The following is a 13,158-nucleotide window of genomic DNA, read 5'->3' on the forward strand; positions in this document are numbered from 1 at the left end:
AAGTAATTAAAGACAGCATTTTCATTTTTGGGTGAACTAACCCTTTAACTCATGGGACGTTATTGTGAAGTGTCCAGAAATTCATATAAAGTGCATTTTAACTTTGGTATTTCCATGCGTCCAAATGTAATCCAACGTTTTCATGGATGTGATGTCTGAAATAGGTATAGAACGCATTTGTTCACAATCTTGGCAGAAAGAGAAAGAGAGACCTCTGTTGTTTTTGCTCCTGTTTGAGTCTCATGGCCTCCAGTCGGAGGGGGCTGGGAATGAAGCTGATGTCTGCCCCCTCTTTCACCAGCCTTCCAATCCACCAGTCATTATTGTACTTCTGCAACACAAGGAAAAAACACACTCAGCACTATTACGAGGAGCCGTTGTGGTATTATGGATATTGTTAGCCAATAGGACTGACCTGCAGAACTTTCCACACGTTCGTCTGCATTTATTGTACGTGCATCTCACCTCTTTAATGTGCAGAAAGTCTTTGGCTTCAAAGTTTATGGCAGCACCCTGAACAGGACAGTCCTCATCGAGAGCCCCGCAATAATTCACATTCGTCTTCACTGCGAACGCTACAGGTTTGGACTGCCAGAGAAAGCAATGTCAATAATCACATAGCTGAGTGTGTGTGTGTGTGTGTGTGTGTGTGTGTGTGTGTGTGTGTGTGTGTGTGTGTGTGTGTGTGTGTGAGCCTGTTTATGTGGTTTATGAGGACACAAATTTGTATAACTACATGGGTATTACACTGGTATTACACTATAAATAGGGTTTATGAGGACATATCAAATGTCCTCATAATTCAAATGGCCTTAAAAACATACTAAAAGATGTTTTTTTGAGAAAGTAAAAATGCAGAATGTTTCCTGTGATGGGTAGGTTTAGGGGCAGGGGCAGTGTAAGGGGATAGAAAATACGGTTTGTACAGTATAAAAACCATTACGCCTATGGAGAGTCCCTGTAAACCACATAGACCAACATTAGTGTGTGTGTGTGTGTGTGTGTGTGTGTGTGTGTGTGTGTGTGTGTGTGTGTGTGTGTGTGTGTGTATTTAGATACATTTTACATGAAAGTGAACCATTGTTAGTATTTTATGTTCAATTTGGGACAAAATGTTGTAAGAAAAAGCAAAAGGTCCCAATTTATATGAAGTGTCTTTAACTACTATGAACCTAGTGCTGTCAAAATTAGCATGCAATTCATTTTTTTCAGTTTAACGCATTAAACATTTTTAAAACAATTAACGCAGCATCTGCTTTTTCTGTCATCCTTTTGCTAGCATTACATTATATGATTACTCTCTTATTCATGCAAGAGAACGCGCAGTCTGTGAATGTCCTGACACACACAAACACGATGCAAAGAAAGACGAGCTCCAGTTTCGAGCTCTCTTTCGCGCTTGAACGAACAATAACACACAGATTTATGCCAAAATGCCCGTTTTGTTTAGTATTCTCATAAGAGCAGTCTTAAATGAGTTAAATAACGTCTTAAATGAACTTAAAGAGTTGTGAGAAAATTAGATGCGCGTGACAGCGTGTCAGATCTGCGTCATGTTTGGCAGATCTTAAAGTGACACCTGCCTAATAAGTCAGTTGCTGTGATGTCTGTCTTTAATGTTAATCAAAGAACAAAGGTAACAGAGAAAATTGTAGATTTAATAACTATTATTCTATATTTAATTTATAATTTATGTAGTTATGACTCCTAAGAGAGTGTTTTATAACTTTATTCAATTTCTGTATAACATGTTTAACAGGTAAATATGACATTTATTATAATGGGTTTATGTGAGGATTGTTTTAAGTTCATTTAAATTAGTTATTAGTTATTTTTTAAACTCTAATAAACATTGAAATTGATATAGCTCAATATCAGCAAAAGTGCAATACAACACAATAAGTATACATTATAAATAATTATTGTTTGTGATGTAAGTACATAGTAGTTAAAAACACCCTAATATAAAGAGTGATCAAGTAAGAAAATACATTTTGTGGTGTATTTTGTCCCGAAACATATTTATATATACTTTTAAGGAACCCCATGCAGAAGATTCCTGCTTGAAAATCTAGGAACTAAATGCACCAGGCTTATATTAGACCACATTGTGCTAATTGTTTAATGCCAGTGTCATTGACTTTTTTAATTCAGCAGACACATTTGTTTGCAGCAATATCAAGAAACAATGAAATGAGTTTACAATATTTATCTAAATGTTAAGAATATGTTGTTACTTGAACCAATTTGTATGGATGAGGCTGTTCCAAATCATTTCTAAAGCTACATACAGACGGAGACTTTTTTGCTTCCCATTGTGCAAAGAAAGAGTAAAAGCCCAGAACCTTGGCTCTCTCGAGCTGCAGCTGGGCCTGGCGTTCGGCTTCACGCCGATACGCCTCGCGGTCCTCCTCCGCTGACAGGTCGGAATCCGAAGGTCTGCTCGTGTACGAATCGGCTGAACCCTGCAGAACGGGGAATAGAGATAACCAAGAATGTTTGGCGTAAGTACAGAAAATAGCCCATAACTTGCAAACATAGCTTAGCTAGTCATAACTCTCATCAATCCCCACAAAACATAGTAATATAGCGATGTCTGTAAACCATAAAGACAAAACTCTTGTGGAATCTAGAAAATGGCCAGAAGTTTACGATGAAGAAGTGACACAAGAAACGTGCAAGTAGATTTTACAATATAATGTCTTTAAACAATTAACAATAGGATTATATATATATATATATATATATATATATATATATATATATATATATATATATATATATATATATATATATATATATATATATATATATATATATATATATATATATATATATATATATATATATATATATATTGAAAGGTAAACAGTATATAACATGCAAAGTTAGTATGTGTTTTATATGCGAAGCATATATTTGTCAAAAAGTGCTCTTATTTATGTGGTACTAGAGAACCACATAAACAGTAGAGAACACATAATATGTGCACAATAACAAAAGTCCTTTAAAGTATACCTTTATAATGTATAAAGTAGATACTATATCGTGCAGTGGGATTTACAACATTATATACTATAGCCAGTGTGCATTTGGGAAAATTTTAATTGTTAACATAAAATATAACATTTAGAGAGGTTAAAGTAGATGTTGAGTAGAAGTCACCATGAAAGCATGGCGGGGCAACCAGTCACTCACATGAGATCGGCCAATAGCAAACCACTACTATCCAACTTTCCAATCAATTCCCCATGGACAAAAATCAAGTCCCACCCTACATTTCACTCGGATGCATGTCATAGTAGGGAAGCAGACTACTGGAACATCTCTTTCATGCTGACTTTAACAGGTTTTTCCCTTTACTCAAAAACACACACAAAGTAACGATTAATTTCAACATGTTTGAAATGTCATTTCTGATCCACCCCTATACAAAGCATGCTGGGGAACTAAAAATCCTCTGCCCAGTTTCAGTTTATTCTACAAAATAATTCATAAGTAGGGCTCAATGCTACAGATATTTCTACTGGCCTCACAAAAGTTAAATAAAATAAAACAAAATAAATAAGAAATTAATAAAAAACAAATATGTTTAATAAATAAGGTTATGAAACCAAAGACCACTCATATAATTTTAAATATAGTTAAAGTAAACAGTAATAAAATAAGAACAAATGATACAATTATAGCACGAATAAATACAAAAGAACAAAGACACATGAAATAAACAGCTAAAAAAACAGGTACAGAATTTGAATAAAGCAATCAAAAGTATAATGACATTGCATGGTCTTCATTATATAAACAAAATATAGATTAATCCTTATTAAAGTTAAAAGATGCTATTCAGTCAAGTGAGCAATATTTTCTTTGTGTAGTTTGATTAACATTAATATAACTTTGTTGTTTAACCTTTATTTTTGTAAAGGCCGTTTGATTAAGTCTTTGCAGGTTTGCTTTAACAATTAGTCGATACTTTCCAACGTGATGACGTCATAGGTTGTGAAGAACAACAACACAGAAGTCAAGCATTTGAAGTTAAAAAGTATATAAATGTTTTTTTTTTATTTTATGTTTGTTTTGTTTGTTTTGTTTTGTTTTTTAGAAAATGACAGTTTAGCTAGATAAGAACCTTTTCCTCAGCTGGGATCATGCAGAGCCCTCTGAAACTGCTTTGATTTGGACCCAGGAGAAAATCCTGGAATGTTTTCCTCAAAAAACTTAGACATGAATATCATGAAGAAATAATAATAATAATAATAATAGCTTTTATTTATTTGAAAGAGATGAAAGAAAGGCATGAACATCTTGGATGAGATGGGGTGAGTAAATTATACAATGTAAAAAAGGTTGATTTTTGTTGGTTCAACTTAAAAAAGTAAGTAACCTGGTTGCCTTAAAATTTAGTTTATTGAAATTAAAAAATGGAGTTATTACAAATTCAGGGTCATCTGAACTCATCTGAACCACATAAAAATTTGATAAATCATGCTATTTGGCATGTTTCACTGCATCATCAGAAATAAAACACACGCAATTACCCGATATGCTTACAAAATCTTTTAATAATATTTTAATAAAGGTTGTCGAATCTCAAAAAAAATGTCATTGTATCAACTCAAAAATTTTATTTCAATGAACTCAAAATTTTAAGGCAACCAGGTAACTTTTTTTCTAAATCATTTTTTACAGTGTAAGGAACTTTTCATTTTAAAGTGAACTAATCCTTTAAATTAAGTAGAAGCTAAATGTTCAGCAATTGTATTGCTTTAACTCATTTTAATTAAGTAAATTTAACAAGTGTCATCTTTTACAGTGTACAATTAACCACTGTAGCAACACCAGAGCTAAAATGTTTATTATGGTCAGTGAGGCATCAAATGCTGCTCCAATGGTCTGAACAGTCCTGTTAGGCACAGCCAGCTTTAAACCACCAAAAGAAACACATATCCAAAAGAAAAATGGATCCTGTACCTGACAAATGTTGATAATTCATTAAATGCATTAAATACTGTAATCTATGGCATAATGATCCTCTCCGATTTCATCTCTACGGCCTCTAAGGTGACAGATTACTACAGCACTAGAGCAGCGAGCCCGAGGCAGTCAGTATGATGATTTGACTATATATATATATATATATATTTTTTTTTTTTTTTTTAAATAACCCAAATATGCCAATAACAGTGGAATTTGCCTTTCCTTCAAAGCGATACCAACATCTACCATAGCCATGAAAATAATACGGTGAAAGACTGTTCTAAAATGTGTGGGTCCAGACCAACAATAATCTTACAAAACTTAACAAATCACCTCTCTCTGACATTCAAAATCATCATCTCTTTGCAAAATCCAGGTAAATTCCACCTACCTTCTTCAAGACAGTGTTTTGAGGTGTGTTTTCAATGCTATCTCATTCTCTCTGAGCTCAAGAGAGACGCCAGGACTCTCTAATCATAGTCATGGGGCTGGTGGCCCTTCCTGGTTCGCAACGATCAACGCCAGTCAAAAACAACACCAAGATACAGCACCCAAAACAGAGCAGGCATGACTGCCCTCAAAACCTCACAGCAGGGATGGAGGAAGACGGAAGACAGGGGGAGAGAGAGAGAGAGAGAGAGAGAGAGAGAGAGAGAGAGAGAGAGAGAGAGAGAGAGAGAGAGTGTGTGTGTGTGTGTGTGTGTGTGTGTGTGTGTGTGTGTGTGTGTGTGTGTGTGGAACTCAGGAGACAAATGAAATGCAAGCAGCCGGTGCAAGCTGTTAGAAGAAGAAAAAAATGGAGGGAGGGTTGAAAATGAGCACCTCAGGACTAGCCGAGCTGCAGTGAGCAGAATGCTTTGGGGGAAAATGACTGAACGCTTAAACAGTGTATTAGCATCATCACCACCAACAACTTTTTCAGCTACTGAAGACTTGCATCAGCATTTACTATGTCCACAATTCCATAATCATTTGAAAAAATATATATATTTGAGATTTCAATGTTGTCAAAATCTTATTTTTTTGCATTTATTTTAGTGTTTTGGAGTGTTTGGAAAACTAATCTGTCATTCAAAATCTAATTTAATCTAAATTAAGAGTCAATCTTATTGAATAATAATCAATAAGAATCATATATGTTTTATAATATTAGTGCTGTCAAATTAAAATTATTTTTTTAAATTGATTAATCGCGACCACACAGACCAGCCTTCGCTCCCCACGTGCATCAATGAGCCTTGGCCGCCCATGACTCTGTCACCGGTTCACCACTGTTCCTTCCTTGGATCACTTTTGATAGATACTGACCACTGCAGACCGGGAACACCCCACAAGAGCTGCAGTTTTAGAGATGCTCTGACCCAGTCGTCTAGCCATCACAATTTGGGCCCTTGTCAAACTCGCTCAAATCCTTCCGCTTGCCCATTTTTTCTAGCCTGACAAGCCAGACCCACGTCAAGATTTTTGGTCTGAAACTCAACATTAACAGGGTTCAATCAGCTCAAAAGGGTATTGAGAGTTCCTAGACGACACTCTTGGGCAGATTAGATTTGCTGCCGCTAGGGTGCGTCTAGATTTCTAGGCTACATTTTTCCTGCTTTTAAAACATCAACTTTAAGCACAAAATGTTCACTTGCTGCCTAATATATCCCATCCACTAACAGGTGCCGAGATGAGGAGATAATCAGTGTTATTCATTTCACTTAGTAAAATTTAATGACATTGATAAGATTGTGATTTTTCGTAAAAATTCTCTTTAACCTTTATTTAACTGACGAAAGTACAAAGAACACATTTCAGATGTTTTCACTGGCCAAATAAATTTTGAATTTTGTTTTGTATTTTGTAAAAGATTCAGGGAATCCAGAGTGCATCAGTGCAAACTTTATGGCTAACTTGTGTGTGAAGTGTGTGAAGGTAGAGCTGCAGTCCAGATCCATCTCTTATTGAAAAATGTATGGCCCATCATGAAAAGGAGAATCAGACAACGACGAACACAGACTGTTGAGCAGCTGTCTTGAACCAGGCAAGATTGGGGAAATTCCACATGGATAACTGCAACAATTATTATTAAGTTGGTTAGTGAAAAACTGGAAATCCTTTTTTGTACTTTTGTAAGTTAAATAAAGGTAAAAAAAAAAAAAAAAAAGATTCTTAAATTTATTGCGTTTAAAAAAATATTTCAACTTTTCTAGAATTGGGGTTGTATAATTAAAAATATATAATTACATTCTGTGATGTTTCTAGATCCTTAATTAAATGTCAATTTGTAATATTGGATCCTTTGTGTAAAAGGTCAGATGTTCTTCCTTCCAATGAAACACTGAAGATGCTCTTTGGATCATTATATTAAATGACAATACCTGTATATAATATATAATTTAAAAAAGGAAAAATGTAATGTGTACATTACAAAAAAATATAAACATGTACATTAATGCTTTCAGACTTTTAAACCCCATAATGCATAGCACATAATGTAGTGCATAATGCATAGCAAATATGATAGAAATTACTGAAATGAACTTGCTGAAATGAATACATGCATACATATTTAACTCAATTAATTTAATTGAATATACACTGTAAACCCTAACGTTGTCTTTACATAAACAAATCAAGTTATCTTGACTAAATATTACTAGTTTAGTCCAGAAACTCACAAATATAAGTTAGTATAACTTATTAACCTACAAAATACATAAACTTAAGATTTCAAGTTGAATGAACTCAAAATCATAACTAATTAAAATAGATCATTTTGGTCTTGCTTTGATGTGATTGGCCATGCCAGGAGTTCTGTCTGGCAACAAGAACTAATTCACTGATTGGAGGACATTTACAAAAGGTGGTCCTTTTCGCCTCGTCTGTTGCTGATTCAAATTAAGATAGAGACTTTTTCATTGTGTGCAATCTTAAATTCTTAAAATGTGTAAGTTACTAAAGCTAAAAATAATATGTGAACTAACTTATAACTAACCAGATTGACTTTATTTCTATTTATTTCTGTTTTAATGAAATAATAGTTTTGTCTGAAGTCACCATGATGGAGATCAGTGTTTGCTTTAGTTGGGCTCTTGACCCTTGACTGTGTGATATTAGTGTTTCTCCGGCTGCTTTATGTTTGTGAGACACATATGTTGTGGAACACAAAGTCAAGAGAAAATATCATCATGTGATGACAGAATCCATGATCTCAAACAGAGTCTAATGCTCTGGTTGTCGAAGTGGTTATTAATAGTTTTGAATAATTAATAATAATAACCATGAGATCCTTCATTGTTATGGTAATTGAACTTTTTTTAAATAATCTATGGCATTAGTTAGACACACACAGACATCAAGAATCTGCGTATAAATCTACAATGGTGACAATCAAAAAAAAAAAGATATATATTCCAATAAACAGATCAACTCTGAACATAAAACAAGCTACAAAGACATCAGAAGAAAACAACAAAAGTAAAAGAAAAGAGTAAGAATCAAAGAAAATGTGTCCCAATTCAGACGCGTAATTTATTCATGCCACAATGCATGTTGGGACCCATGGGGAAGTTTTGATTGGTTGTACCCAGCATGGTGTACTGAACTGTGTATCCAGTTTGGTGAACTTTAAGTACAGTGAACATGAGCACCAAGTTAAGTGAACTTAAATATACAAGTTTTGGGAGACTCCATTACTCAATTGAATTGAGGGAACGAGTTTACTCAAATCAACTGAGATGAATCAACTTATTAGGGTTTTCAGTGTACATTTAACTCAATTATTTTAAATGTTACACAAATAACTGTTGACTCAAAATTGACTAAAGATATTTGAAAATGGAAAATGTGCATTATCCATTAGTCACTTATGTTAATCAGCCAATCTGGCACAGAATCTCAAAATAATTAAATATCTAAATGAATCATTTATATCGCAAATGGCAGGCACATATCCACAGTATGAGAGGAAATCTCCAAAAATGTACTACTCCATAAAGCATCCCAGTGTAAATCAGTGCCATCTACCCAGTGTTCTAACATTTTGTTTTAACAATGCCATATTGACGAGGAATGAGGTAAAGCATACGCACACACCCTTATCGACTAAATTCACGACAGCACGCAGAAGAAGAAAAAAGGCGAGAAAGTGCAGACATTAGCATATTTAACTCTCTCCAGCTCTGAACAGAAGGCTTGTTTTTGCAGATTCAGCTATTTTATTGTGAGCTGGGTGTCATCGTCGCTGTCTCGGTGTAGCATTCATCCAACATTAGTAATTAATCTTCCTCATAACAAAACATAATTGAGCTCTACTGTGCTGTTCTCTTTTTGGCGAAGGATATTGATTAGATGGAGATATATTGGCTAGCTCACAGAAAACAACACAAAGAAAAGATGTATTGTATTGGTACATTTTAATCAGCGACGTGTATTTTGGTCCAAAAATTAAGCTAGATTTTTACACATTCTTGCATGAAGGTTGTTGTGGGTGGTTGCCAGCACACCGATGTGGTTGCTGGGGTGTTTCTGAGTGTTTTTAACACATTGCTAAGTGCTAGGACGTTAAGAGTTTTCTAGCATGTTGTTATGCAGTTGATGTTTTAGGTTGTTGCTATGGTGGTTGCTATGTATGACCTACAATGTATGTCTATTCAAGTCTATTTAAAGGGAAAATATTATGCCCCTTTTCACAAGATGTAATAAAAATCTCTGGTGTCCACAGAATGTGTCTGTGAAGTTTCAGCTCAAAATACCCTCAGATAATTTATTATATCTTGTCTATTTGGGTGTGAGCAAACACGTGCCATTGTTGTGTCCCTTTAAATGCAAATGAGCTGCTGTGTCTGTTCAATAAAGTGTGAATGAGCCGAACGAAAGTCACGGCACAAACGCAGCAGGAGTCAGATTACATTAATTACGAGAACAATGAGCTAAGCAGAGCTGAGGTAATCGCGGCCGTGGCATACATTCACAGTGTATGTTCAGACTGACGCGTTTTCAGATCATTCCTAAGGAAGCTTAACTTTTAAGGGGTGATGAATTGAGGAATCAACTTTTCCTTGAGCTTTTGATATATAAAAATAATATAAGAATATCCTGTAAGTTTCAGAGCTGAAAACTTCCTTGTTAGTCAAAGAAAAGCTTTTATAGACACCAGGCCCAGCAAACGGTCCTGTGCTTTATACTGACGTCAGTGCGCGACGAAACACCGCCTCTACAGCGCGTCTAATCCAGTAGCCCCGCCCACCGACTCATGGAGGGCTCGTGCTAGCTGGTCAACAACAATCAACATGCCGAGGAAGATTAAGATATTGCGCTATTCCCGGTTGGGGAAGAACACAGTCGCTGCATAAGCTTCCTTCGAATCCTAATATTAGGAATGAGTGGTTGAACTTTATTTTTAATGAAGTTCCAGCTTACAGGGGGAAGACATGTTCACTTCAGTTTAACAAATCTCCGGTCGATGCTGGATTTGGATCCGACAGTAATGGTGCAGCACACTTATGTGAGTAAAACGTGTTTTTATATATGATAGTATTGCATTGTTATAGATCGTTTTGTTTATGTGTACGTGTCTAACAGAACATACCTTTCACACGCTGGACTCACAAAGGCCAGGAGGCCAATCAATCTCATTATATTCCGTTCTTGTTCTGCTATTCTCTCTCTCTCTCTAGTTGACATCTGAAGGGCGGCGCGCACACGACCCCGCACGTGTATGTGTGCGCACACGGTTCACGCTTATATCGTCCAATCTTGCGGGCTATGTGTAATATAAAAATAATAGTCCAATCAATCGCGGGTCGATGAGAAACAAATCATTGTGATTGTTTGATAATGACGTTTACGAGCCCTGTGATCGAGAAAATCATCCGGTTGTCGCTTCTCCCTCACTCTCTCCTCTCTCATGTCACTGAACTGACAGGGGAGCTGAAGCTCATTAAATATGCAAATCTTATCCAATCCTAGCCGTGGGCGTTTACTTCCAAGTCTCCAGTGTGTCACGCCCATCAAAACCCAGCGTTCAGGAGAGAGCCTCAAAACCAGAGTAGAAAATAACTGGTAGTACGATAATTCGTAAGTAACCGTTTAAGTGTGTTTTTTGGCCTTTTATCATGCAAAAATGGACTTGGGGTTTGTTCAAATAATAGAGATAAATAATTATTCGCCGCACAAAGGAAATGTGGTTTGTTCTAAATCACTATATTATAACGTCTCCTTATTACATCATCATTGTACTCGTCTGCCACTATTAAGACTTAATCACTTTGGACGACCATCGTTGAACTTGATTTGCTTCCTAACAAAAGCCCACAAACACACCCTCTTTTTCCTCCCGTGTCCAAAGACCCAACTCTGGGTGCAGATGTTTACCCCCACCCCCTTTCTTAGCGAAATGGCAGATGAAGTTGGTTCACACCCACTCCTGCTTTCACTGCAACACCAAATATAGCACACAATCCCCCCCACCCCCCACCTCCGGCTACTCCTTTCCCCTTACAGCACATAGATCATCTACCTCTCCGTGTGTAATCTCCATAGATTCACTGCATCATGGATATCATTTATCCATCGGACACATTCATAGAGATACGCCCGGGGTTATCAAACAATACCACCTCGTTGTGATGCAGGCGAAAATAAAAGGGAATAATAAGACCAAGATAAGACACGATACTGTAAAGATAAGAAAATGCTTCCTGCTGTGTGTAAAACCATATTGCCGTGGGTGGAATGATAAAGGGTGCCGCTGGAATCAATGTGGTTAAAAAAAATGGAGGAGAAAATGAATGGAGGTTCTGGGCTGGTGGGAGATGTTCTTCTGGTTGGCGAGGCCATGGCAAAGCTTCCTCCTATATTTTAAACTCAGTCCTGATTCTGTCAGCTCCAAATAACAGCCTCAAACAAAGCGAGCAGTACACATGGGAGGGAGGAGAGGAAGACGGAGAGAGAGAGAGAGAGAGAGAGAGAGAGAGAGAGCGAGAGAGAGAGAGAGAGAGAGAGAGAGAGAGAGACCAACGAGACCAGAAGTCCCATGAAAAAAGGACATGTCTCTTGAGATGCTCACATAAAACCCAAACAACAACTGCATCTCAAATACAAATTAAGCTGAGTAATATTTTCCATCTAAATGTCTTACTATTGTTTCAAACATTTAATGTTAAAATGGTTTTAAACATTTTACTTCACTGGATGGTGTTAGATTTATGCTAAACTAAAAACTAAAAGGGTAAAAACAAGAAACATTCAAGGTATAGTCGAGATATACTGTAAAGGCCTGTTCACACAAAGAACAATGATATTAGCATCCACATCAACGCACAATAAAAACTGGAGGACGGGGAATCAACTCTAAGGAGCTTTGGGTCCTCTTTAAAAACACATTTAAATAGAATGTCATAAATCCTACACATCCCAGCGAAATTGCTCCCAATAACTATTTGTTATAAAAGCGGCTATGTACAAAAAACACTATATTTTGAAGAGAAAAACAATCATACTGAATGTGTGATGTTTCATGGCAGCCGAATATAAAGAAATAAATAACCGTAGCCTTACCTAATGTAAAATAAATTTTATTTTTTCACAAATTCTACTTTTTTTTTTTTTTGGACTCCCATTTTAATGGTTATTGGTTATTGTCATAGTTGTGGTGTGGACTTCCCTGTTCTCATAGAATTAGAATGATTATTAAAATGTTATAGTTATAGTTAAAGTTACTGTTCATGGTGTAAACTGCCCTTAACTATTCAAAATATAATATAATCAAGGAAATTTATCTTGTTTTGAGAATATATCATTTTTTGGCCAGACAAAAGACGAATATACTGATTATGGAAATTATTTTTGCAGTGTTTTCCAATTGAGGATATCCCTGGATGTCCCCAAAGAGATGTTTTATTTTATTTAGCTCACTTCTGGGAACAAATATGTCCCCAAACTATGACTAAACACACACACACACACACACACACACACACACACACACACACACACACACACACACACACACACACACCATCTGTAGGTAGCTCTGCAGTATAGAGATGTAACATAACAGGCAGAGTAAGAGCGAATGATCTTGAAATCCTCACCACAGCTCACTGCAGCATCACTTTTAATATCACATACTATATTAGTTATAACAAACCCCCAATCCTAAGTATTATATTTTATGACTTAAAGTTACCA

At 36.0% G+C, this 13,158-nt stretch overlaps 1 protein-coding gene across 5 annotated transcripts in view; it reads right to left on the minus strand.

The window, feature by feature from the left end:
• Positions 1-13,158, minus strand: part of cacnb3a (calcium channel, voltage-dependent, beta 3a) — a 74,938-nt gene that overhangs the window by 36,282 nt on the left and 25,498 nt on the right. For all 5 annotated transcript variants that reach the window (XR_010905373.1, XM_067446745.1, XM_067446744.1 and 2 more), the window contains exons 3-5: positions 2,346-2,465; positions 466-588; positions 213-331 (exon numbers count right to left, since the gene is read on the minus strand). Coding sequence is in view for 4 of the 5 variants with exons in the window: in XM_067446745.1 (XP_067302846.1) it covers positions 213-331; positions 466-588; positions 2,346-2,465 (362 nt within the window). In the remaining variant the exon portion in view is untranslated. The remainder of the gene's footprint in view (positions 1-212; positions 332-465; positions 589-2,345; positions 2,466-13,158) is intronic.

Source organism: Pseudorasbora parva, chromosome 6 (genome assembly GCF_024679245.1).
Source record: "Pseudorasbora parva isolate DD20220531a chromosome 6, ASM2467924v1, whole genome shotgun sequence".
Classification (NCBI taxonomy): Eukaryota; Metazoa; Chordata; class Actinopteri; order Cypriniformes; family Gobionidae; genus Pseudorasbora; species Pseudorasbora parva.